The sequence below is a fragment of the Acinonyx jubatus genome, chromosome E3, assembly GCF_027475565.1.
Source record: "Acinonyx jubatus isolate Ajub_Pintada_27869175 chromosome E3, VMU_Ajub_asm_v1.0, whole genome shotgun sequence".
NCBI classification, from domain to species: Eukaryota; Metazoa; Chordata; class Mammalia; order Carnivora; family Felidae; genus Acinonyx; species Acinonyx jubatus.
This window is the reverse complement of record NC_069398.1, coordinates 20,650,039-20,675,435: the sequence shown is the minus strand read 5'-3', so window position 1 is coordinate 20,675,435 and position 25,397 is coordinate 20,650,039. Positions and strand designations below refer to the sequence as shown.

The 25,397-nt window shown below is 39.9% G+C and overlaps 1 protein-coding gene across 5 annotated transcripts in view; it reads right to left on the bottom strand.

Annotated features, from left to right (window-relative positions):
* CRCP (CGRP receptor component) overlaps positions 1-19,152 on the bottom strand; it is a 46,132-nt gene extending 26,980 nt beyond the window's left edge. The window contains exons 1-4 of one of the 5 annotated variants that reach the window (XM_053212945.1): positions 18,932-19,152; positions 11,028-11,064; positions 6,569-6,667; positions 1,281-1,375 (exon numbers count right to left, since the gene is read on the bottom strand). In XM_053212945.1, coding sequence (XP_053068920.1) covers positions 1,281-1,375; positions 6,569-6,667; positions 11,028-11,064; positions 18,932-18,939 — 239 coding nt within the window. In that variant the 5' untranslated portion in view covers positions 18,940-19,152. Of the gene's footprint in view, positions 1-1,280; positions 1,376-3,064; positions 3,118-6,568; positions 6,668-11,027; positions 11,065-18,931 lie in introns of those variants that run through there. The other 4 variants (XM_027041836.2, XM_053212947.1, XM_027041841.2 and 1 more) reach the window with 4 other exon arrangements.
* Between the last annotated feature and the right edge of the window lie 6,245 nt (positions 19,153-25,397).

Here is a 25,397-nt window from a genome sequence, read left to right as displayed (position 1 = left end):
ATAATGAACAATCTGAAAAAGAAATTAAGAAACAATTCCATTTACAACAGCACTGAAAAAAATTAAATAATTAGGGATAAACTTAACCAAGGAGGTAAAAGATTTGTATACTGAAGACTATAAAATATTGCTGAAAGATTTAAAGAAGACATAAACAGAAAGAAATCCCATGTTTGTGGACTGCAAAACTTTACACTGTTAAGATGTCAATACTATCCAAAAACAACCTACAGATTCAACATAATCCCTATCAAAATCCCAATAACATTTTTTGCAGAAATAGAAAAAGCCATATGGAAATCCCAAGGGACCCTAAACAATCCAAATAATCTTGAAAAAGAATACAAACAGAAAATGGAACAGTGATTGTCAGGGGCTGGGGTGAGGAAGAAATGGGAGTTATTTAATTGGTACAGAGTTCCAGTTTTGTAAGATTAAAAACTCCTGGATACTGGTTGCACAACATGTGAATATATTTAACACTAATGAACTACACACTTAAAAGTGGTTAGGATGATAAATTTTACCACAAGTGAAAAAACAAAGTACATACACACAAACACACATTTGAAAGATGACTGCCTTCAGAGTTCATCTGGAGAGGCAAGAGAAGTCACTTAGTTTATTGACAGTGTAGCCCCCGTGTGTCTGAAATAACACCAATGTTTCCCTCAAAAGAAAATTATTAATTATCCTGAATGAATGACAACGGCTTTTGGGATTTATCGGCTCTGGTATTAATTCTAAAAGACTAGGGCTAGTATTCTTCTCATATAAACTAATCTTAATCCAATTTTTAATGATGTTTATAATTCCTATTTAAAAAAAGAAAGAAAGAAAGTAACCAGGAAAAGTAATCAAGCCCCTGGAAGACAATATTATCAACCCATTTTTGCCCCAAGTAAACACAAATGACAAATGACTTAACTGATCAACTTTATAAAGAGCACTGTAATTTGTGAACTTCATTTCTAACCAATTTGGCCTGAGTGCTGGAAAGGGGTTATGGGGCAGCTCATAGAACTGGGATTCAAAAAACAACAAAAAACAAAGAAAGATTTTTTACATTACATTCTGTTTCTGGCTCTAGAAAGACACTTGTGTCTAAGTCTTAGCTGTCTGGTCTATGATACCATGATCCTACTGTAAAAGAGCACTGTGTGTTAATTATGATTCAAAACCCAACTAAATAGAAATACACCAATGCTAAGGATGGTTTTTGTAAGCTATCATTTTCATTATGTGTCACACTTTTCCTAGTTAAAATAATTTTTACTTACTTGGTCAACTTGTGGCTTTTCATTGCTGTGAGAAACTCTCTGACAATCTCAGGACTCTGGTGCCTGCATGGTGTTTTTGATATATATTTTAATGTCTACGAAAAAAATTTTAAAAAGAAAATGCATAAGACAAAAAAATCTGAATGAGAAAAAGGGAAGACAATGGTTATAATTTAGTATTGTAAAATTTTGTTTAAAAAATCTTCTATAGGGGTGCCTTGGGTGGCTCAGTCGGTTAAGTGTCCAACTTCAGCTCAGGTCACGATCTCATAGTTTGTGAGTTCAAGCCCCACGTCAGTCTCTGTGTTGACAACTCAAAGTCTGGAGCCTGCTTCAGGTTCTGTGTCACCCTCTCTCTCTGTCCCTCCCCTGCTCACTCTGTCTCTCACTCTCTCTCAAAAATAAAAAAATATTAAATAAAAATAAAAGACAATCTTCTATAAAAAAATGCCTTCAGGAGAGTTAATCTTCATATAATGGGAATTCCTCAAAAAGAAAATCAGTAGCTAGAACAGGAATAATGAATGACATTCAGGAAGAAAGCTTTCCTGATCTTAAAAAAAAAAGAAGAAAAACCTCAATCTGACAATTGTGTTATATTTCAATTTTTTTCTTTTTTCTTTTTAATGTTTATTTTTAAGGGAGAGTGCAAGTGGGACAGGAGCAGAGAGAGAGAGGAAGACAGAGGGTCCAAAGCAGGCTTCACACTGAAAGCAGCAAGCCCAATGTGGGGCTCGAACTCATGAAACGTGAGATCATGACCTGAGCAGAAGTTGCCACTCAACCGACTGAGCCACCCAGAAGCCCCTTCAGACAATTTTTTTAAAAGACATGAAACCCAAAGAATAGTCACAAATCCATACAGATATAAGTAAATAAATAAATGGATGAGAAGGAACAATTGTTTGTTACAGAAGATTTCTATGTGTTAAATATGGTAGGAATGAGGGAAATAATCACCATTAGGCAATTGAACCACAGTAATAATTACTGCAGGAAAGACCTACCAATGAATACTAAAATCAATGGGCAAAAGCTTAAGGAGAAATATGATATTTGCATAGCCTCACAGCATCTTCCCCAAATATTTATTAATACTGTGATAGTTTTAATATATATGTCCTCAAACTCTTTGATACCCTTCCCTTCAAGAGGTGCCTTTCAATGGACTGGACTTGGTGACTCCTTTCTAATGAATACGAAGTATAAACAGAAAAACAGTAACTTTACAGTGGGGAAACCAGGCAGATACCACTATAATCAAGTGATCTCAGTTAACAGTACCAGTGACAAGACACTGATATCATGTACCCTGTATCACGCACTGAGCAGGGCACATCGCTTCTGTGGCATTCTTCCCCAAAAGCTGTAACTTCAGTTTGATCATGAGAAAACATCAAACAAACCAAAGCTGAAGGACATTCTATAAAAGACTTGCATTGATACTCTTCAAAGTGTCAAGGTCATGCATGGAAGATGAGGAAAGACTGAGGAAAGACTAAGGATCTGTTACAGACGGGAGGATATAAGGAGACATGCTAACATTTAACATGTTAAATACAAAATGGCATCCTGAATCAGATCCTTGAACAGAAAAAGGGCATTAATGGAAAAACTGAGAAAATCTGAATAAAATGTTTGTGTCATTTTCTTAGTTTTGATCATTGTACCATGGTTAAATAAAATGTTAACATCAAGGAAACCTGGGGGAAGGACATATGGGAACTCTCAGCACCATCTTTATAACTTTTCTGTAAAATTATCTCAAAATAAAAGGCTCTTACTTTTTTTAAAAGAGAGAATCCCACCTAGACATAACTTCAAAGGAATTTCAAGCCTGAAAAGTAAACAGTAACCTCATAAGTTAAGAGTTTCTCTCAAGTTCAAAAATCTGGTTGGTCTCAGACTCCTCCATAACGACAAACAATAAGAGACCAAGTAATACCTACAGAGCCTTGACGACTGAAGGCTGAGCCCAATAACTCCATAGTCAGATGAGGGGTCATTCACATTAAAAACACGAGAAATACATTCTCAAGTATAAACAGTCTCAAAACCCTTAACACCACAATAACCTTCCTTAAGGTACCACATATTAAAAGCAAGAGCTTAATGAGTATGTAATAGAGTGGCAGTGAGCTTAGACTGATTTAAGCGCGCAGAAGAGCACCTGACAGCTTGAAATTTGGCTGTAAAACTAATTACAAACATTGCATTTTTTTTTTAAAGAGATGGATGAACGATACAATGTAAAAGAACATGAGTGAATAAATGAATGATGGGATTTCAAACACATGATTAGATGAACAAAACCAGACAGGGAGGAATGGGGACAAATGTACTAAACCCCCCCTTAAATTCCTTAAAAGGCATTATGGTAACTTAACCCAGGTTTAATTTTGTCTTTGAAAAGATAAAGATAATTAAAACTAAATCCTGGGGTGCCTGGTTGGCTCAGTTGGTTAAGCGTCCAACTCGATCTTAGCTCAGGTCATGATCCCAGGATCATGAGATCAAGCCCCTGAGCATGGAGCCTGCTTGGGATTCTCTTTCTTTCTTTCTCTCTCTCTCTCTCTCTGCCCCTCTCCCCCTAAAATAACAAAGTAAATAAAAATAAAAACTAGAGGTGCTTAGGCAGCTCACTTGGTTAAGCATCCTTTTTTTTTTTTCAATATATGAAGTTTATTGTCAAACTGGTTTCCATACAACACCCAGTGCTCATCCCAAAAGGTGCCCTCCTCAATCCTATCACCCACCCTCCCCTCCCTCCCACCCCCCATCAACCCTCAGTTTATTCTCAGTTTTTAAGAGTCTCTTATGCTTTGGCTCTCTCCCACTCTAACCTCTTTTTTTTTTTTTTTTCCTTCCCCTCCCCCATGGGTTTCTGTTAAGTTTCTCAGGATCCACACAAGAGTGAAACCATATGGTATCTGTCTTTCTCTGTATGGCTTATTTCACTTAGCATCACACTCTCCAGTTCCATCCATGTTGCTACAAAAGGCCATATTTCATTCTTTCTCATTGCCACGTAGTACTCCATTGTGTATATAAACCACAATTTCTTTATCCATTCATCAGTTGATGGACATTTAGGCTCTTTCCATAATTTGGTTATTGTTGAGAGTGCTGCTATAAACATTGGGGTACAAGTGCCCCTATGCATCAGCACTCCTGTATCCCTTGGGTAAATTCCTAGCAGTGCTATTGCTGGGTCATAGGGTAGGTCTATTTTTAATTTTTTGAGGAACCTCCACACTGTTTTCCAGAATGGCTGCACCAATCTGCATTCCCACCAACAGTGCAAGAGGGTTCCCGTATCTCCACATCCTCGCCAGCATCTATAGTCTCCTGATTTGTTCATTTTGGCCACTCTGACTGGTGTGAGTGGTTAAGCATCCTTAACTCTCAATTTCCGCTCAGGTCATGATCTCACGGTTCATGAGTTCAAGTCCCATATCAGGCTCCGTGCTGATAGTGTGGAGCCTGCTAGGAATTCTCTCTCTGCCCCCTCCCCTGCTCTCTCTCTCAAAATAAATAAATAAACTTTAAAAAGAATAATAAAATGTTAAAAAAATAAAAGTTAAAAAAAATAAAAACTAAACCCTTTATAAAGACAAAATCAGATTTGAAAGGAAATAGCCAAAACATAAATTAAAATGACAGATATAAAAATCAAACATCACAGGGGCACCTGGGTGGCTCGGCCGGTTAAGCGTTGACTCTTGATTTTGGCTCAGGTCATGATCTCACTGTTCATGAGTTCGAGACCACTATCAGGCAGAGCCTGCTTGGGATTCTGTCTCCCTCTCTCTCTGACCCTCCCCAACCTGCTCTCTCTCAAAATAAATAAAAGTAAACTTTTTAAAAAATTATTAAAAAAATCAAACATCATATATAACAAATATAATAGCTTAAACTTTCTTTTTTAAGGATAAAGCATAAGGTTGGAAGAAAACATAGCAAAATGTCAACTAGATGTTAGATTATAAATTACTTTAGCTTTCTTCTTTATCCTTTTTGGTACTTCCTAAGTTTTTTACAATAAAAAACATCACTTTTTGTGCAATAAAGAATTGAGCTTTGGGGCACCTGGGTGGCTCAGTTGGTTGAGCATCCGACTTCAGCTCAGGTCATGATCTTACAGTCTGTGGGTTTGAGCCCCACGTCGGGCTCTGGGCTGATGCTCGGAGCCTGGAGCCTGCTTCAGATTCTGTGTCTCCTCCTCTCTCTGCCCCTCCCCTGCTCATGCTCTCTCTCTCTCTCTCTCTCTCATTAATAAATAAATGTAGAAAGAAAGAAAGAAAGAAAGAAAGAGAGAGAGAGAGAGAGAGAGAAAGAAAGAAAGAAAGAAAGAAAGAAAGAAAGAAAGAAAGAAAGAAAGAAAAAGGAAGGAAGGAAGGAAGGAAGGAAGGAAGGAAGGAAGGAAGGAAGGAAGAAAGAAAGAAAGAAAGAAAGAAAGAAAGAAAGAAAGAAAGAAAGAATTAATTAATTGAGCTTTGCCCAAAGAGACGGTCTGGCCTTTGCCTTCAGCTTCTGAGAGGCAATGTTATACTTAATAGGAGTATCTTTCTCTGGAGGTCTTATGTCATAATGAATAGTCTTAACAGTGTGACTTAGGGTGGAGGCTTTGGGTCATGCAGAATCAGTGCACCTGGAGGCTGAGATGAACTACAACGGGCAACCAATCATTCAATCATGCCTATATAACAGAACTCAAATAAAAATTTGGGAAGCTGAAGTTTAGCTGAGCTTCCCTGGTTGACAATATTTTGTATGTATTATCACACATTGATTTCAAGAGAAACATTTTCTGACTCCACCCACATTAGAGGACAAACATTTTCTGACTCCACCCACATAAGAGGAGGATAGAAGCTCTGTGTTGGCATTTCTCCTAGAATCTGCCTCATATGCTTCTTCCTCTGGTCAATTTTAATCTGTATCCTTTTCATGTAATGAACCATAACTGTGAATGTAATAGCTTTCAGTGAGTTCTGAGTACTTCTAGTAAATTACTGAACCCAAGGGTGGTCTTAGGGATCCCTGACTCGCAAATGGTGTTAGAATTGAGGACAGTCTTTTTTTTTCACTATTCCCTCTAACTCTGTCATTGGCTAACCTCACCATTGGCCAAATTTCCTCCACTTGCATGAACAGAATAAAAACTGGGTTAGAGTAAAACTACTCAAATCAGTAAGAGTCAGTCATGATTTGGTGGCCAGTCATCCCTGGAATAAACCAACCCCTCAATGCTAGTTTCGGTAGCCCCTCGACAAGTCTTGGCTTACTTCATAGGTGATAGTATTCAAGTTCTGTTGCCCAGAATTGTGTTTGTTCTTTCCACTTTCTTTCCGTTGCTCTTTCAGATCAGTCAGTAACTGGAACACCTGGGAAGTGATAAAAGATTTTTATGAGTAAATGTGAGAAATGTATCTATTTCATGAGCAATGATTTTTTTAAGTTTATTTTATTTATTTATTTATTTTGAGAGAGAGGGAGCAAGCAAGCAGGGGAGGCGCATACAGAGGATCCCAAGAAGGCTCCACACTGTCAGAGCAGAGCCCAATTCAGGGCTCAAACTCACGAAACATGAGATCACAATCCAAGCCAAAACCAACAAGAGTCGGAAGCTTAACGGACTGAGCCACCCAGGCACCCCTCAAGGTCAATGATTCTGAAGGATAAACAGAATAGTACGTCTTTTCTTTCAAACCCTCCCCTTAACTCTTCATTAGAGCAAATATGAGTCTGAGAAGCATCTGACATTTTAAAAATGCTTTTATCTAAGTCAAGTAATCCAAATTCATTAGTTTACTGAAATATTTCAAATGTTTCCTTATTAATATACACCATATCACTAATTTCCTCTGATCTCAAAAATATATTAATATTTGAAAGTAAACTCTCCTAAAATATGATATCTCAATAGATGTAGACAACGAATTTTCTAAAATTCAACATCCAGGGCACCTGGGTTGCTCAGTTGGTTGAGCATCTGACTTCAACTCATGTCATGATCTTTGGTTTTTGAGTTCAAGCCCCACATTGGGCCCACCGCTATTAGCACAGAGCCCACTTGTGGATCCTCTATTCCCCTCTCACTCTGCCTCTCCCCCACTCACACTCTCAAAAATAAAAATGAAACATTAAAAAAAATTATTTTAACATCGATTTATGATAAAAACTCTCAAAAAAGTGGGTAGAGAGGGAACATACCCAATGTGTAAAGGCCATATGTGACAAGCCCTAAGTTAACATCATACTGAACAGTGAAAAGCTGAAAGCTTTTCCTATAAGATCAGGAAGAAGTCAAAGATGCCACTCTTGCCCCTTTTATTTTTTTAAATGTTTATTTTTGAGAGAGAGAGAGAGAGAGAGAGAGAGAGAGAGAGAGATCATAAGAGGGTGAGGGGCAGGGAGAGGGAGACACAGAATTCAAAGCAGGCTCTAGGCTCCAAACTGTCAGCATAGAGCCTGATGTGGGGCTTGAACTCACAAACTGCAAGATCATTACCTGAACCAAAGTCGGATGCTCAACTGACTGAGCCACCCAGGTGCCCCACTCTTGTTCCTTTTATTCAACACAGTATTGGAAGTCCTTGCTAGAGCAATTAGGCAAGAAAATAAATAAAAGGCAGCCAAATTGGAAAGAAAGTGGTAAAGCTGTCACTATTTGCAGATGACAGGATACTATATATAGAAAACCCTAAAGACTCTACCAAAAAACTGAACTAAAAATAAATTCAGTAAAAGTTACAGCATACAAAATCAATATACAGAAATCTATTGCATGTATACATGATAATAATGAACTACCAGAAAGAAGCAATCTGTAGCAATCTACAGATTCAGTGCAATCTCTATCAAAATTCCAATGGCATTTTTCACAGAAATAGAACAATCCTAAACTTTTATGGAACCACAGAAAACCCTGAATAGTCAAAGCGATCTTGAGAAAGAAGAGCTAAGCTGGAGACATCATGCTTCCTGATTTCAAATTATATTACAAAGCCACGGAAATCAAAACAGTATTGTTACTGGCATAAAAACAGACATATAAATCAATGGAATAGAACAGTGTGTCCAGAAGTAAACTCACACATATGTGGTTACTTAATTTTTTTTAAGTTTATTTATTTTCAGAGAGAGCGCAAAGGGGAGAAGCAGAGAGAGAGGGAGAGAGTGAGAATTCCAAGCAGGCTCTTCATTGTCAGCTCAGAGCCTGACAAGGGGCTTGAACTCACCAATCACAAGATCATGACCTGAGCTGAAAACAAGAGCAAGACACTCAACTGACTGAGCCACCCAGGCATCCCTGTGGTTAATTTTTGACAAAGAAGCCAAGAATATACAATGGGGAAAAGACAGCCTCTTCAATAAATGGTGCTGGGATGGGGAGCCTGGGTGGTTCAGTGGGTTAAGAGTCAGACTCTTGGAGTTCGAGCCCCACATTGGGCTCTGCGCTGACATCATGGAGTCTGCTTGGGATTCTGTCTCCCTCTCTCTCTGCCCCTCTCCCACTTGTTCTCTATGTCTCAAAATAAATAAAAATAAACTTAAAAAAAAAAAGATACTGCCTTAAGGATTAAATGGTATCCATTCATATTTAAAAAATAAAAAAAAAAAAGGTACTGGAAAAACTGGTCAAAAGGAAGAGAATGAAAGTGGACCACTACCACATAACCACACAGAAAAATTAACTCAAAATGGATTGAAGAATTGAATGTAAGACCTGAAGCCATAAAGCTCCTACAAAAAACAAAGGAGGTAAGCTCCTTGAAATCAGTCTTGGTGATGATTTTTTTTTTTAACACCAAAAGCAAAGGCAACAAAAGCAAAAATAAAAAAGTAGGACTATATCAAACTAAAAGACACAGCAAAGGAAACCATCAGCAAAATGAACAGACAACTTACTAGATGAGAATATCTGCAAATCACTTATCTGATAAAAAGTTAATATCCAAAATATATAAAGAACTTATACCCAAAAACCAATCTGATTAAAAAATGGGCAGGGGACCAGAATAGACAATTTTCAAAAGAAGATATATGGATGGCCAACAGACACATAAAAAAGATGCAAAATCACTAGTCATCAGGGAAATGCAAATCAAAAAAATCAAATGAACTATCACTTAACACCTGGTAAAATGGCTAATACCAAAGAGACAAGAAAGAGTAAGTGTTGGCAAGAATGTGAAGAAAAGGAAACCCGTGTGCACTGTTGGTAGGAATGTAATTTCGTCCAGTCACTATAGAAAACAGTACGGAGGTTCCTCAAAAAGTTCCTCAAATAGGGGCGCCTGGGTGGCTCAGTTGGTTGAGCATCCAACTCTTGATACTGGCTCAGGTCATGATCCTGGTTTGTGAAACTGAGCCCCGCAACAGACTCCATGCTAACAGTGCAGAGACTGCTTGGGAGTCTCTCTTTCTCCTTCTGCCCTTCCCCTTCCCCTTCCCCCTCTTTCTCAAAATAAATAAATAAACCTAAAAAAAATTTTTTTGCACTAAGTTTTTAAAAAAAACAGGATTCTGCTTCAATAAAATGAAAATCTACTAAATTTATACCTGAAAAAGAAAAATTATGAGGCAAGAGTTAAATACAAATTTTACCCAAAAAAAAAAAATAATAATAATGCTATAGAACGTTGGAAGTAAACTCTCCCGACAAGGGAAAAACGTGTGTTAGCGCTGAGGAGCATGGGCGGGGGGAGATATAGCTTTCCTGTTTTAGAGATTACGCCAGAGAACTGAGGGAAGTATAGGCTCATAGAGCATACTACATACAATGCAACCTGTCATTATTTTTTCAGCAATAGTGTCATGAGCTCCAATTAATGCAATGTTTCCCCAATGGATAAAACACCCAAATACCCAGCAGAATCCAAACTGGACAAGGAAGTTCCTAAAAGCCGATGGCTTGACTCACAACCATCCCCTTCCTATTATTAGTAGCAACAACTTAAGGAAGGAGTATGGCCAACTGTGTTAATTCCACTATCTTCTATCTTCTATATCACACAATGGAAACTCCAATCTCCTAAAGTTTTCATGAATTGATATTCTAGAAAATGAAAACTTGACCGTGAATGTATGAATCGTTCTTTCTACACCCAGAGTTAACCTATCAGATGTACCAAACAAGACACAGGCAAAATAGAAGGTAGGCAAAAATAAATAATGTTATCTTCCCTCTCACCAACTTTTTTCCTTTTTTCCTCCCTTTCTTCAGCAACCCAACCCTCAAGTCCCCAGATTTCATATCTTTTAGTTCCTACTAAATTATTCATAATGGTGCATCAACTAAGCACTCATCTTCAGTATGGTGTTAATACTTATGAGACTATTATGGGGATCAAAATAATAACATAAAAGCATTTTATAGGCAAAAAGTGGTAATTAGGAAAAGGCATTAAGTATTTCAATGGAAAACTTTCACAGACAGAAAACAGTTCCGAATAGATGCTTCCATCCCATAAAGGCATATAAAATGAAAATCTAAAATCTTTGGGATTTGGGGAAGGTTGCCTACTATAAAGTCTTCCCAGCTTCCCTGAATTACTATGTATAATTTACCAAGCTTATAATAATTCCAAGGTCCACCAGATGGTGCCATCTGTCCTATTTTAAAGTGGAAAATCCAAATGAATTCAGTCATTTTTAATTAAAACTAATTCAATAATCTTCAGAAGCAGAGGACAAACTACCAAAGAGGAAACTACAATAGTTTATTTCAAAGCTATTTACCTCATAATTACTGAGCAGAGCAGAATTGGCATCCTTCCTGGAAAATAAAGTAAATTGTTGTCAGTCTGGGCACACATTCCTTTGTGGAAATTAAATATCTGTAAAATACCTGTGTCAAGATTCAGTAGTCCACTTCAGGAATTTAGGGACTATAAACCTAAAACTGAGAATGTCCTAAGTCCTACTGGTTTAGCTGGCAATGAATAATTTCAGAGCAAACTTCCCTCTTTACAGCCACAGTATATCACATATCCATTACTAAGTAGGTGACCAAAACACAATGCTTACCCTTAGTCTACATAGGCAGAAGTTAAGTCAGTCATCTGGGAGAGAAGTTAATTGCGGGAAGAACATGGGGCAAAACCAGAGGGTTGGAAAGGGGTGTCAATAAACAGTGAGGGTGCTAGAATTAACTGGAGAAACAGTGCTGTCTCATCCCACAGCCACGTCCTTTCCCCAGTACCATCTAACTCCCACCAGTTATCAACATCTTGGGCAGGCAAGTCCTCCTGCTGAATCCCCAGAAATGGAATCATTAACACTAACATCGCTGCTGGGAATCCCAGCAATGTCAGGAATCCTGCTAGATATCCACAAAGGTGTTCATCTTCTGTATCAATTCAACAAGTAGAGTTCATGTGTCAAGTAGTGGTCAAAAGCGTGGTACCCCTGTGATCAAGGCAAAATGTCATCTTTCATGCATGAGTGAGCACAGCAATGTGACTTGTATTCAATTAAAATCAAGCCATTCTACAATACCACATCAGAAGTATTTACTGTTTTTAACAGTCCAGAGGCAGTATAGTGTGATAATTAAGAACACAGTTATGAAACCTGAAAAATCTGGGTTCACATTCTAGCTTTGACACTTATAAGGTATGGGAGTTTTAGGGAGTTTATTAACTCTCCTAAGCTTCCCCATTTAAAATAAAAAATGGGGCTAAACTAGTACCTAGAAGTACAGCCTGGATTCTAAACCCAGCTCCACTGAACATTAGAGCTCTGTGAATTTAGGCAAGTTACTTAACCTCTTTGTGCTTAAATTTCCTCACCCATAAAATGACAATTATAGTACTAACCACATGAGATTATTTACAGGATTAAACTGAAATATGTAAAGTACTAGAACACAGTAAGTACTCAAAATGCCATCTATTACCACTGCCTGTGTTACAACCATAACTTCTTCCTACCTCACAGAGCTATTAGGAGGATGAAATGAGACAACAAATTTTTGAAGTGTAGCCTCATTCCTGGTATTAAGATCCTCCTTAGTGGAAGGTTATTAGTTTTTAAAGATACTACTTCATTGAATTCTCATTAAAAACCCTGTGATGTAGGACTCCTTCTTTATAAATGATGAAATTGAGGGGCTCCTGGGTGGCTCAGTCGGTTAAGCGGCCGACTTCGGCTCAGGTCATGATCTCGCGGTCTGCGAGTTCAAGCCCCACGTCGGGCTCTGTGTTGACAGCTCAGAGCCTGGAGCCTGTTTCAGATTCTGTGTCTCCCTCTCTCTGACCCTCCCCCGTTCATGCTCTGTCTCTCTCTGTCTCAAAAAAAAAAAAAAAAAAAAAACATTAAAAAAAATTAAAAGAAAAAAAAGAAAAATGAGACTGGACAAATAGAAATCGGAAATGCAGAATCCTAAAAATTCAGGAGGACGTCTGGACTTGACATAATGTATAATAAAGACTACAGTTTGTTATTAAACCAGGAGCAGAGCTGTGTAATGAAAATGCTCACATAAAATTTCAAAAACGTGGGCCAAAGAGGTGGGTGATTTCCCTAGTCAATCAAGAACGGAAAACGAGCAGGTGGCTACCATAAGGGTCTGACCTGGGACTTTGGTCAGCAGCACAGTGACGTCAGCTCTAATCAAGTCAACATGTGAACCTTACCAAATGCTACTGGTCATTCAACAAATAGCTGAGATTTCACAAAAGTGTTGCTTTGCCCAAATAACCACAATTGCACTCAGGTCACAAAGAATATCATACTGAAAAGTAATCTAACATAGGAAGGATATGCAGAATCAGTGTATATGATATGCTTTACTTAAAACTGAAAATGACAGGGGCACCTGGGTGGCTCAGTCGGTTAAGCGGCCGACTTCGGCTCAGGTCATGATCTCGCGGTCTGTGAGTTCAAGCCCCGCGTCGGGCTCTGTGCTGACAGCTCAGAGCCTGGAGCCTGTTTCAGATTCTGTGTCTCCCTCTCTCTGACCCTCCCCCGTTCATGCTCTGTCTCTCTCTGTCTCAAAAATAAATAAACGTTAAAAAAAAAAAAAACTGAAAATGACAAGTGAAACCACATGTCATCTTTGCCTACTCAATCAAGAAGTCAGCCCACTAGGCTTTTTCCTATCTTTGCTTGAAATTGAGTTAAAACTCCCTGTTTGTCCTAAAATACACTGTAACTAAGAGATCCCTTGCTGGAACAGACTGGAAAATAATACAAATGTTATTTTTCCTCAAGGCTAAGGGGTCAGGTGTCACTGTTACAACTTCACTTCCAAATCATGGCCTCTCCTCTGTCATGGAGAATATCCCATGCCTTGGGAAATTTGTCCTTGGCTATTCCAAGTTATTGCCCCACTGCCTGAGCCGATATTGTTAACGCAAGAAGCCAAAGAACATCATTTGTCTTTACTAAAACCAATATACAAAGGAGAGACACTCTCTTGTACATGTGTTTTAATGAACCTGTGTTTGGGGGCCAGAACAATGGATGTTTAAACAAGTACCACATCTTAGAGATTCTGGTTGGCAGAAGCTGACTTATTAATTTATTCTTATATTAGGAAGATAAATAATTTTTTTACCCAGTAAATACTAATAGAGTAAATGCCAATATGTGCTGGGCTTTCCTTTATTCAATTAAAATGTCAATGGGCATAATAATATCTACCTTTTATAAAACGGACTATGTTCATTTCAATTCCTGAATGAAATGTATATATTGATAAATTTTTTAAAAACAGCTTTTATCCTACTATAACCACCACTAAGTGGCAGGTTGCTGGGACCAGGGTATGGCAAGACTGGACAGACATCAACTAAATCAAATGATCAAATTTAATAGCACCAATGATGATGTGATGCACTGAGAAAGACACATCCCTTACAGCAACCCTGTCAAAGAATTTTTAATTTGAATCCAGTCATGAGGATATAACCAGACAAATCCAAGTTAAGGAACATACTTTAAAACAAATGGTTCAGACTCTTCAAATATCAATGTCATTTGTAACAATGTCAGTGTCACAAAAACAAGTTAGGAAACTTCTTAAAGGAGATTAAAGAACTATGACAACTACAAGTTGTATGACAATTAAAAATGTATGATTCTTGAAAGGATCTTGAATCGGTGGTTAAAAAAAATCCAGCTAAAATGACATTGTTGGGACAACTGGAGAAACTTTAATATAGGCTGTAGTTTAATGATACTGGTAGGTACATCAGTGCTAAATTCCCTGGGTGTGACAATGGTATTGCAGTTAAATAGAATACATTTTTATGACTGGATAAAATGACACGATATTTCCAACTTTGAAATGATTCAGTAAAGAGTGTGTGTGTGTGTGTGTGTGTGTGTGTGTGTGTGTGTGGAGAGAGAGAGAGAGAGATTAGGCAAATATATCAAAATGTTAACAAACGGTGACTCTAGATAGAGGGTATAAAGGTATTTATGGTGTTCTTTTTGCAACTGTTCTATGGGTTTGGAATTTTTCAAACTAAAAAGTTGACAAAAATGGAAATGTAAAACTAAAGAATTCTATAATGTTAAAAAAGACAGTAGTATAACTTATAATTAAGGACATAAAATGCATTTTCCTCCAATGTTTTTTAGGGTGACTATAATCTGTCAATTATATATTTACAAGCCATTGTTTCTACTGAGCAGGAATTGTCTGCTCTCTATATAACTTACACTTCAGTATTATGTAATACATTCACAAGCATTCAGACTTCTAGAAACTCCCCACCTACACAAAACTTCATATTCTCCTAAAGGACTTAAACTAGTACTAATTTTATTTACAGATGTTTAAAGCAAATATTCCAAGTGAATTTTAAAGATTGTTTGAATCTATATTTACATGTAGGAGTTACTTAATCTCCTTAAGCAATGAATTAGTTGACTGAAGTTGACTTGCTATTTGAAATGTAATGTGTAATTTTGCTTAACTTGCTGAGTCATTTAAGGGATGCAAACAACTACTTTGGAAAATCGAATTCTGAATAAACAGAACAAAATGATCTATTGGCAGACCTTTCTTTAGAAATACACATACACATACAAACAGCACCTTTTAACTGCCACACAGTTAATTTACGCATGCAATGATGAACAGAACTGCTCAAATTCTCCTATGTTCAACCTTTGATTCAAGTCACGTTCTGAAAAACTAAAGTACAAGAAAACTGGGCAGCCTTCAAAGTCAATGAAGTGTTTAATCTGTAGCGTTCTCTCGGGAGCTAGCAAAAAAATATCCTCTTTCCAGTCCTGTTACAGGACCTGTTCGGCTAACTTCTCTAAATCTCAGTATTTCCAGCTGTAAAATGAAGGAATTCTGACATGATCTCAAAAGGATTATAGAGAAGATAGTCCATTTTCCCTATGTATATTAAATTCAAGAATAAAAGAGTGAACACAAAGCTTTCCAGGTATATAAACAATCCCAAGGCATTAGACAAAGTTACGCAAATAGCAAATACCTTATATATACCAATAGTTAATTTTCCTATGAATATTTTGTAACCTTTTACCCGAGGAAAATGTATCCAAATGAGGGTGAACAAGTTTTTATTTTTTAAATTCTAGCACTCAATCAAATAAAGCATAAATATTCATCACCTTAAAAAAAAACTTATAGTGTATGTCTACATGTATTATTCACTCAGTAAGTATTTACTCAGCAACTGATGGAAAAAAAGTAGTAAAAACTCAGAGAAGTTTTCCTTTCATGCCTCCTCCCTCCAGGTCCTAGGAATGCCTGAAAGAGGTACAATGTTTGTGCTCGTAGAGACTCAGGCTTCTGCTAAAGATGCTAAGGACCACACCTGCCAGAGATCATACCTCATATTGGTGGCCAGGCAGGAACTCAAGTTAGGCCTCCATACCTTTCCATTTCAGGGGTCCTTCCACTCTCTGGAAACCTCACTTTCCCATAAATCACTCACTGCAAAATTCTTGACTAGTGTTAATAAGTCAATGAGTCCTTGGGAGAAATGGATAGATTGCTTTAGGAGAAAAAAACTCTTGATTCAAACCATTTCACTTAGGAAAATCAAAATCTAAATCAGAAAATGCTCAGCAATTAGGAAACTAGCTAACTCAATTATATGAATTTTTAATTAAATTATCAAATTAATGAAGTACTGTTATATTATTTAATTCAACAACTATCTGCTGAATGCCTAATGCATGCGTCCCTGCCTTCATGGACCGTTCTCAGGAGGGAGACAAGGTACTAAACAGGTAAACATTCATCTATTGTTACCACTTGTAATTATTCAAAAGAAAAGTAAACTATGGTGCTTGTAAGAGACAAAAGGACCTATTTTAGATTGGCTAAAGAGGAAAAGCAACATTCAACTTGAACTATCAAAAAGATAAAGAGGGAGCAGGACAAAGAGAAAAGTATACCAGGCAGAGGGAACAGTAAAGCAAAGGTCCTGAGGTAGTAAAGGGCTTGGAAGATTACAGAAACTACCTGCCAGTGGAAAGTGTGTGTGTTTAGGGGTGGGGACAGTAGCACAAGAGAGGATTGGTGAATAGGTGAGGTTATACAGGGTCATATAGGTCCTAGTAAGGAATGTGGATTTCCTCTTAGTACAACAGAAAGTGAACAGTTTTAATAGGGGATGTGTTGATCCAATTAATATTTTAAGATTACTCTGTCTGCTGACTGGAAAACAGAAGAGGGGGGGACAAGAGTGGAAGCCAAAGGCTACTAATCTAGACCAGAGATGACAGACTACATTTAGCTATGGAGATGGTGAAAAGTAACTGTATACAAAATATACTGAAGGTGGAGATGACAGGTCTCACTGATGGACTAGATTTAGGGGTGAGGAAGGAGGGCTTGATTTCTGGACTAAGCAATTGGATGGATGATGAGAGAAAGGGTTAGAAATACACTTTTGGGAGTCATCAGCATATAAATGGGTAAAATAACCAAGGGGAGGGCGTGAAGAGAAAGAGGTCCTGGGACTGAGCCGTAAGATACCGCAACATTTAAGCCAAGCAAGGGAGGAAGGATAAACCAGGAAAGGAGACTGAGAAGCAGTCCTTGATGTAGCAAAAATGCAGACAGCATGTTGCAAGGCCCAAGTTTCTAGAGTTTTTCGTTTTGTTTTGTTTTTCAAGTACAATTGACAGTTTCTGTATCAACTGCTGCTAAGAGATCAAGAAGATTGAGGACAGAAAATCAACCTTTGAATTTGACAAGATGGAGGGCTCAGATAATCATCACAAAACCATTTCTATAGATTGGTGTGGATAAAAGCCCAACAGACTGAGAATGAGGGAATAAAAACACTTCTGAGAATGAGGGTGTAAAAACACTTCTAAGCAGTTTTGTTCTGAGGGGAAGCAGAAATGGAACAATAAGTGGGCAGGAATATGGAGACAAGGAATTTTTAAAGATGGATAAATTAAAGCGGGACTGTTTAATGACAGTGAATACTCTAGTAAAGAGGGGGAAATTGGAAATAGCTTGGGCTACAGTAATATATCTGAATGTTTTTCAAGATGTAGATTAAGCCCCATTAATGAACTGCAAAATCAATTTAGTGGGTCAGCCTTCTTTTTTAATTTTTTTAAATGTTGTTATGTATTTTTGAGAGAGAGACAGAGAGAGAGAGAGACAGAGCATGAGCAGGGGAGGGGTAGAGAGAGAGGGAGACACAGAATCTGACGCAGGCTCCAGGCTCTGAGCTGTCAGCACAGAGCCCGACGCGGGGCTCGAACTCACAGACTGTGAGATCATGACCTGAGCTGAAGTCAGACACCCAACCGACTGAGCCACTCAGGTGCCCCATCATTCTTTTTTAATAAGAAACAATATAACAGTGTACTGAATACAGTAAAAGTATTATTTCACGAAGCTTTCATTTGTTACATATATATAATTGTGTTTTTTAAAAATCTGAAAAATAGTAGTATACATGACCATTAAACATGAAGCAAAACAACACAAAGGAAAATGTGAGTATTAAATAATCAATGCCAAAGAGAACACGATATGGGTATGCCTACAAGTTAATGTGAACCATGGAAAAACCCACATGCGGAGCAGCAGCAAAAACTTCATCTGCACGCAGCACAACAAGCAAACATCATACACACGAAGAAGTTTCTGAGGTCCCAGTCCTAGCTCCAGTACTTCCTTCTTCCCAGAAAACCCGCCCCTTCCCTTGCAAGGCGAACTGCTGGGCAAACTCGGAGAGGCCTTCTTCCCAGTTAGGGCTCCCCAAGGTAAGCCCCAAACTCTAATCCAGCACTTCTCCATCTCTCCAGCAGGTACCCCCAGGGCGGACTCAGGGCTTTACACCGTCTAAGTCCCGCCGGAACACCGGGCTGAGCTCCCCACTGGGAACCAGGTCACGCTAGGATATGAACGATGGAGGAAGCAGGCACACTGATAGACCGTCAGGCCAAGCCACGCTGGGCCCCGCGTCCCAAGCACAGGGTGGGAGTGGGGTCGAAGGTTCCGAGAGGCAGAGCGAGGGTCCCTTTCCTCCCCGCCTCCCGCCCCAAGCCTTCCCCAACCACCACCCCCCCCCCCCCCACGCTCGTACAAGGTGCGCTCCAAGCCCGCGCCCTCGGCTCCCCTCGACCCAGCCGTCCCCAGCTGTGGACACTTGCGCGAGCCCGGGAACGCGCCCCGGATGACTTACACTTCCATGTCGACCCCGAGTTGTCGCCTCCGCCCGCCAGCACACACGCAGCCTCACGCTACGCCGCCACCGCTTCCGCCCTCCTCACAGCGTGCCGGGTAGCCGGCTCCGCGCGCCGCGGGGCACGTCGGGATCGCCGCGCTGCATGCCGGGAACCTGGCGGACCGGGCCGGAGACCTCAATGCAGCCAGAGATCTGTGCACTTCACGTTGCGGGGCTTGAAACTGTTGAGGGACGCCTGGTGGAAGCGCAAGGCGGCTTTGTCCTGCTGGAAATGTTCTGTTTCATGATCCTGATGTTGGGTGTGGCGCCGTGTGTTCTGTTTCTGAAAATTCAGTGAGTTGTCCACTTTTATGTATGTTGTAATTGAATAAAACGTCTTAAAAAGTGAAAAACCCTCAGCCTCCCTTCTCGTTATCACTCTTCTTGAGAGCTATTTGGCGCGCGCACACACACACACACACACACACACACACAACTGTAAGGGTGCCTGGGTGGCTCAGTCCCTAAGCGTGAATTTTGGCTCTGGTGATGGTCTCACAGTTCCTGAGTTCGAGCCCTCTTTAGGCTCTCTGCTGCCAGCGCAGAACCTGCTTGGATCCTCTGACCCCCTCTCCCTCTGCCCCTCCCCTACTAGTGCTCACTCGCACTCTCTCAAAAATAAAAAAATAAACATTTTTTTAAAAGCTGTAAGGGTAAGACTCTGACCTTCCAGCCTTTCTAGGAATTTATCTAAAGGGAATTATCAGATGCTTGAAGAAAGGTGGTTTTGTAGTGATATTTTTTTCAGGGAGATAGCCTGAATATCCATCAATGAGGAATTGATAAATCATGTTTCAGCCACCCAGTATTATATATACGACCATGAGAAATCATGTAGCATATTTGTTACGCTAGAGGAAGTGCTTAAGATAGGGTTTTTAATTAAAAGATAGAAAATGATGTGGTGTTACTCTAATAATCTAAAGAAAAATGCACAGGGAAAAAATACCTAAGGGCACGTGAGGTAGAGCCACCTAATGTACTATATTTTATGTCTTAAAAAAAAAAAACATGGAAGGTTCATTATCTTCTAAACTTTGGATATGTCTGAAATAGTTCTTAAAGACTGGAAGGAAATAGCCAAAATATTAACAATAGCAAGTGTCTTTAAATGATATGTCAATTGCAGGGTGGCTGGGTGGCTGTCAGTTAAGTGTCCAACTCTTGATTTCAGCTCAGGTCGTGATCACATGGTCTGTGGGATCAAGCCCCACGTTCAGCATTCAGCTCTGTGCTAACAGTGCAGAGCCTGCTTGGGATTCTCTCTCTGCTCCTCCCCTGCTTGCTCTCTCTCTGTCTCAAAAATAAATAAGCATAAAAAAAAAAAAAGATATGTGTGGGGCGCCTGGGTGGCTCTCAGTCGGTTAAGTGTCTGACTTTGGCTCAGGTCACGATCTTGCTGTTTGTGATTTCCAGCCCTGCATCAGCTGTGCTGACAGCTCAGAGCCTGGAGTCTGTTTCAGATTCTGTGTCTCCCTCTCTCTCTGTCCATCCCCTGTTCATGCTCTGTCTCTGTCTCTCAAACATTAAAAAAAAATTTTTTAATGAGATGTCAATTGCTAACTTTTTCTGCTTTTTTATAGTTGTATCAGTTATCATTTGCTAAATTCATTCTCTTTGCAAGGCACTTACTAAGCACTTTGTTATTCCATTACATTAACAGTTAATGGTGCAAGCTTTGCAGTCAGATGGCCTGTGATTCTGTTTGCCTCCATCACTTTCTTAGAGGCTGTTGGACCTTGGGAGATTACTTAACCTCTCCTAACGCCAGTTCCCTCTTATGTAAATCATAGGTCTGTTTGGTAATCTTTATAAAGTACCTGACACATAGTAAGTGCTCAGCAAATATTAATTACTGTGACAATACAACTATGACACTCTGGGGTAATTCTTTTGTTATTCAAATTTTAATATTGAGGAAACTGAGGCAGGCTTGAAGACATTATGATTTACCCAAGATCAATCATCTAGGAACTTGTCCACTAGGGATTCAAATTCAGGCCATCTGAACAACTGTAGGAGGTGTATTAAATTGTTAATAGTGACTGATGATTGGTTAATAAAATGTGTTATGGCAAAAAAGGAATTGAGTACTGATACCTGCTACCACATGGATGGCCCTCAAAAACATGCCAAGTGAAGAAGCCAGACACAAAAGACCACATTCTATATGATTCCATTTATATGAAATGTCCAGTATGGCAAATCTATACAGACAGGGAGTAGATTAGTGGTTGCTTAGGGATGGGGAGTGACAGCTAATGGACACTGAACTTTCCAATTTTAGTATATATGTTACCAAAGCAAGCACATGGACACTGAATTTCTTCTGGGGGAAATAAAAATTTCCCAAAACTATGTTGTTATGGTTGTCCATCCCTGTGAATATATCAAAAAACACTGCATATACAATTTTAAATAAGCAAATTGTATGGTATCTGAATTTTGTATTCAATGAAGCTGTCAATACCACAGCTGGTATTTGCCTGTGGGGGTTAGTTTGGAAGAGAAATAAGAGGCATTTTTAGCATTTAACTTTACACACTCAGAACTTCAAAAATGTTTTTCAATGCACATGTTATTTTCAAATTATAAAAAATATTATTTTAGGGCACCTGGGTGGCTCAGTCGGTTAAGCATCCGACTTCAGCTCAGGTCATGATCTCACAGTCCGTGAGGTCAAGCCCCGCGTTGGGCTCTGTGCTGACAGCTCAGAGCCTGGAGCTTGCTTCAGATTCTGTGTCTCCTCTCTCTCTGCCCCTCCCCTGCTCATGCTCTGTCTCCCTCTGTCTCAAAAATATATTAAAAAATTAAAATTTTTTAATAGACCCAGCTGGTCTGATTTGTATAGAGGGTCCCCTGTAACTTCTTTAAGGCCAGTGGGCCCCACAAAGCAGCACTAACGATGCTTGTTGTGTATTCACTTAGCAAATATGTAGCGATGGCCCATTTAGTGGTGATGATACAAATATGAATAATCCACACCTCCCGCCCTGGCTAGCTGACAGCCTAGTTGGGGAACCAGCTCTGGACATCAACAACTATAATACACAGTGTTCAGACGCAATGAAGCAGAGGAGAGAATGACTAATGAGGTGGAGAGGCGTCTCAAAGCCAGGAGTGTTTGAGCTGGTTGTGGGGAGGAGCACCCAAAGCCAAGGCTTCAGGGATGGGCTCCCACAGAAGAGGGGTCAGTACCTCTGAGGGCCCCATGATAAAATAGCTAAGCTCCAGGTTCTCCAAGGGAAGCCACCCTAAGACTTCGAGGACCATATGGAGTCACTCTGCCTATTCTCTAAGGGCAGCCAAGTAATCAGGAGTGAGGCCCTTTCTCCCAAGGGAAGGCTGCCCAAAAGGACCTTGTGCAATGAAATAATCCAGCCAACAAAGCTGGGCTAGTCAATGACTGAAACTCCTCCCTAGCCTGTCCCCACTCAAGGCCTCCCTGTAGCTCTCCTAACTTGAGACTGCATAAGGAGTCTCATTCTTCGCTACCCAAAGTATAAAAACCTAGAAAATGGCTTTTTTTTTCTTAACAGCTGGCTTTTTAGGAAGGACCATGTACTACTATATACAAAGGCCCAGAGCATGAGCAAGCCCTGTGTGTCTTCCATGGGGAAATGTCCTGTTGAACACAGAGCTGTTAGGTCTAGAGCTCAGAAGGAAACTGGCAAAAACTTTTGAAGGTGTAAGTAGTTGAGGTTGAAGTCTTTGAGGTTAAGTCACCCAGGGAGAGTCCAGAATAGTAAGACTTACTTGGTGCATAACAGGTGCCACCGAGTTGATCTCAGCTCTTCACAGGGGTGTGCTAATTAATCCCCTCAAGATTCCATGAGGATGTGTGCGTTAGTATGCTCTCATTTACTTCCCTCAGGAATTCTCAGAGTTAAGTACAATGATCAGCCCATTTCACACAGAGGAAAGTGAAGCTCAGAAATGAGTTCCAACGAGTCAAAGCCAGGGTGCTCCCTCTTCTCTGGGCCAACTCCCAACACCCATGTGCACTGGCACTACCCCAACTTTACCTCTCAGTTTTAGGACCTGCAACAACTGGGATGCCTCCCTGTTCTGCGCTAGATACTTTAGATGCACCAAAGTGGAAAGTGTAGGGGAGAGAGGCCAGGCGAAACTTTCATTCTTCTGAGGCAAATCCCATGCAGTATTCAGTCCTCTGCTGAAATGGCTGTTGTCCATTGTCTGAACAGTCCTGGACCCTCAAGCTGGCAATGAAGATGAACACAGAAGGTTTACCTATGGTCAAGGCCTTGAAGGAAACACTGACAAAGCCCAGTGAGGTTGTGATCATTTTTAGCATCTCCGGAGCAGGAATTGTAGACCTGTGGTGACTTCTAATCATGGGTTGTATTCCTGGGGACCCACAGGAATAAGGCAGTCATGTGTGGTAGTTATAGATGTGGGCTCTGTGGCCACCCAGACTGAGTTAAATCCAGTACCTACCTTACAGAGTTGTTGTGTTTAGAATAGCATCTGGCAAATGGCAAGCGTGAAAAAAAATGTTATCTATTATCTCCCAAAAATCCAAAGCAAGGAAATAAGATTTTGAATGAAGAAAGCTTTAAGTATATGATGATGTATGGATGTCATCTACTTCCCCTTATTGTGGATATACTGTCCACCTTCTTGGAAAAGTCATGAAGCCTTTCACTACCCACCTTACCTTGGAACAGTTGACATGAGTAGAGTTAAAGGCTTCTAGTGAGTAAGAAAATGAGTTACATGGCAGTGCACGATTTGGAGGGTGGGCCAGCCCCATTCAAGGGCATTTTCCTGGAGTCTCTCCATATGCTAGGCAGAATAATGGTCCCCCAAAGATGCCCCAACCCTAATCCTCTAGAACCTGAAGATATGTTACCACATAAGCCCAAACGAACTTTACAGATGTGATCAAGGTTATAGATCTTACGATGGGAAGACTATCCAGAATCATTTGGATGGGCCCAACCTAAGCACATGGGTCCCTTTAAAGAGGAGAATCTTTCCCAGTTGACAGAGTTAGAGGAAGGTGTAACGATGGAAGAAGAGTCTGAGAGATGCAACTTTCCTGGTTTTGAAGCTGGAGGAAGGGGCCATGAGCCAAGGAATATAGGTTGCCTCTAGAAACCAGAAAAGGCAAGGAAACAGATTCTCCACTAAGCCTCCAGAAAGGACTGAAGCCCTGCCAACACCTTAATTTTAACCCAGTAAGAGCCACGTGAGGCTTCTAACCTATAGAAATATGAGATAATAAATCTGTGGGAGTTGTGTGGGCATTTGTTATAGCAGCAATGAAAAACGAATAAACTCCCATACAATTCCTTTATTCTATGCAGACTGTCTTGCTTATTCACTGTCCCCAATCCCAAAAATCCCTCAAACAACTCCTAGATAGATCCAGGTGTCTCACGGTATCATGTGTGTGCACATGCACACACACACGTGACCACAGGCAGAGCTCTGGGACCCTCTCTTATGGCTGCCACTGAACTTGTTGCAGTGATGGCAGCAGAGCAAGGTGCAATTGTCCCCAGGTGCTGAGGCTTGGCCTCCTACCTGACACCATTGCTGCAGATGTCTTAGGCTACTTTAGTTTATTTTCATTCCCTGGCTGCTGGAGTCTGTGGGGCCAGGTGCAGGGACAGTCAGCATGTAAGGCATATTTAAGAGTCTCTTATGTTCTGCCCTCCTCCCTGCTTTTATATTATTTTGCCTCCCCTTTTCCTATGTCCATCTGTTTTGTATCTTAAGTTCCACATATAAGTGAGGTCATATTATATTTGTCTTTCTCTAATTTCACTTAGCATCATACACTATAGTTCCATCCACACTTTTGCAAATGGCAAGATTTCATTCTTTTTGATTGCCAAGTAATACTCCATATATACTCCATACTCCATATATCTGGTATATATATACCAGAACAAACTGAGGGTCGCTGGAGGAGTTGTGGGTTGGGGGATGGGTTAAATGGACAAGGGGCATTAAGGAGGTCACTTGTTGGGATGAGCCCTGGGTGTTATACATAGGGGATGAATCACTGGATTCTACTCCCAAAATCATTATTGCTCTATATGCTAACTTGGATGTAAGTTTCATTAATGAATGAATGAATTAATTAATTAATGAATTTTAATTTTTTTTAACATTTATTTACTTTTGAAAGACAGAGAGAGGCAGAGCATGAGCAGGAGAGGGGGAGAGAGAGAGACAGACGGAATCCGAAGGAGGTTCCAGGCTCTGAGCCATTTGTTAGCACAGAGCCCGACGTGGGCCTCGAACTCACGAACCACAAGACCATGACCTGAGTTGAAGTTGGATACTCAACCGACTGAGCCACCCCGGAGCCCCTGAATTAATTTATTAATTTATTTATTATTATTTTCTTTAAACATAGGGGCGCAGGTGTTCCCTTTGTTGTTTTTTTTTA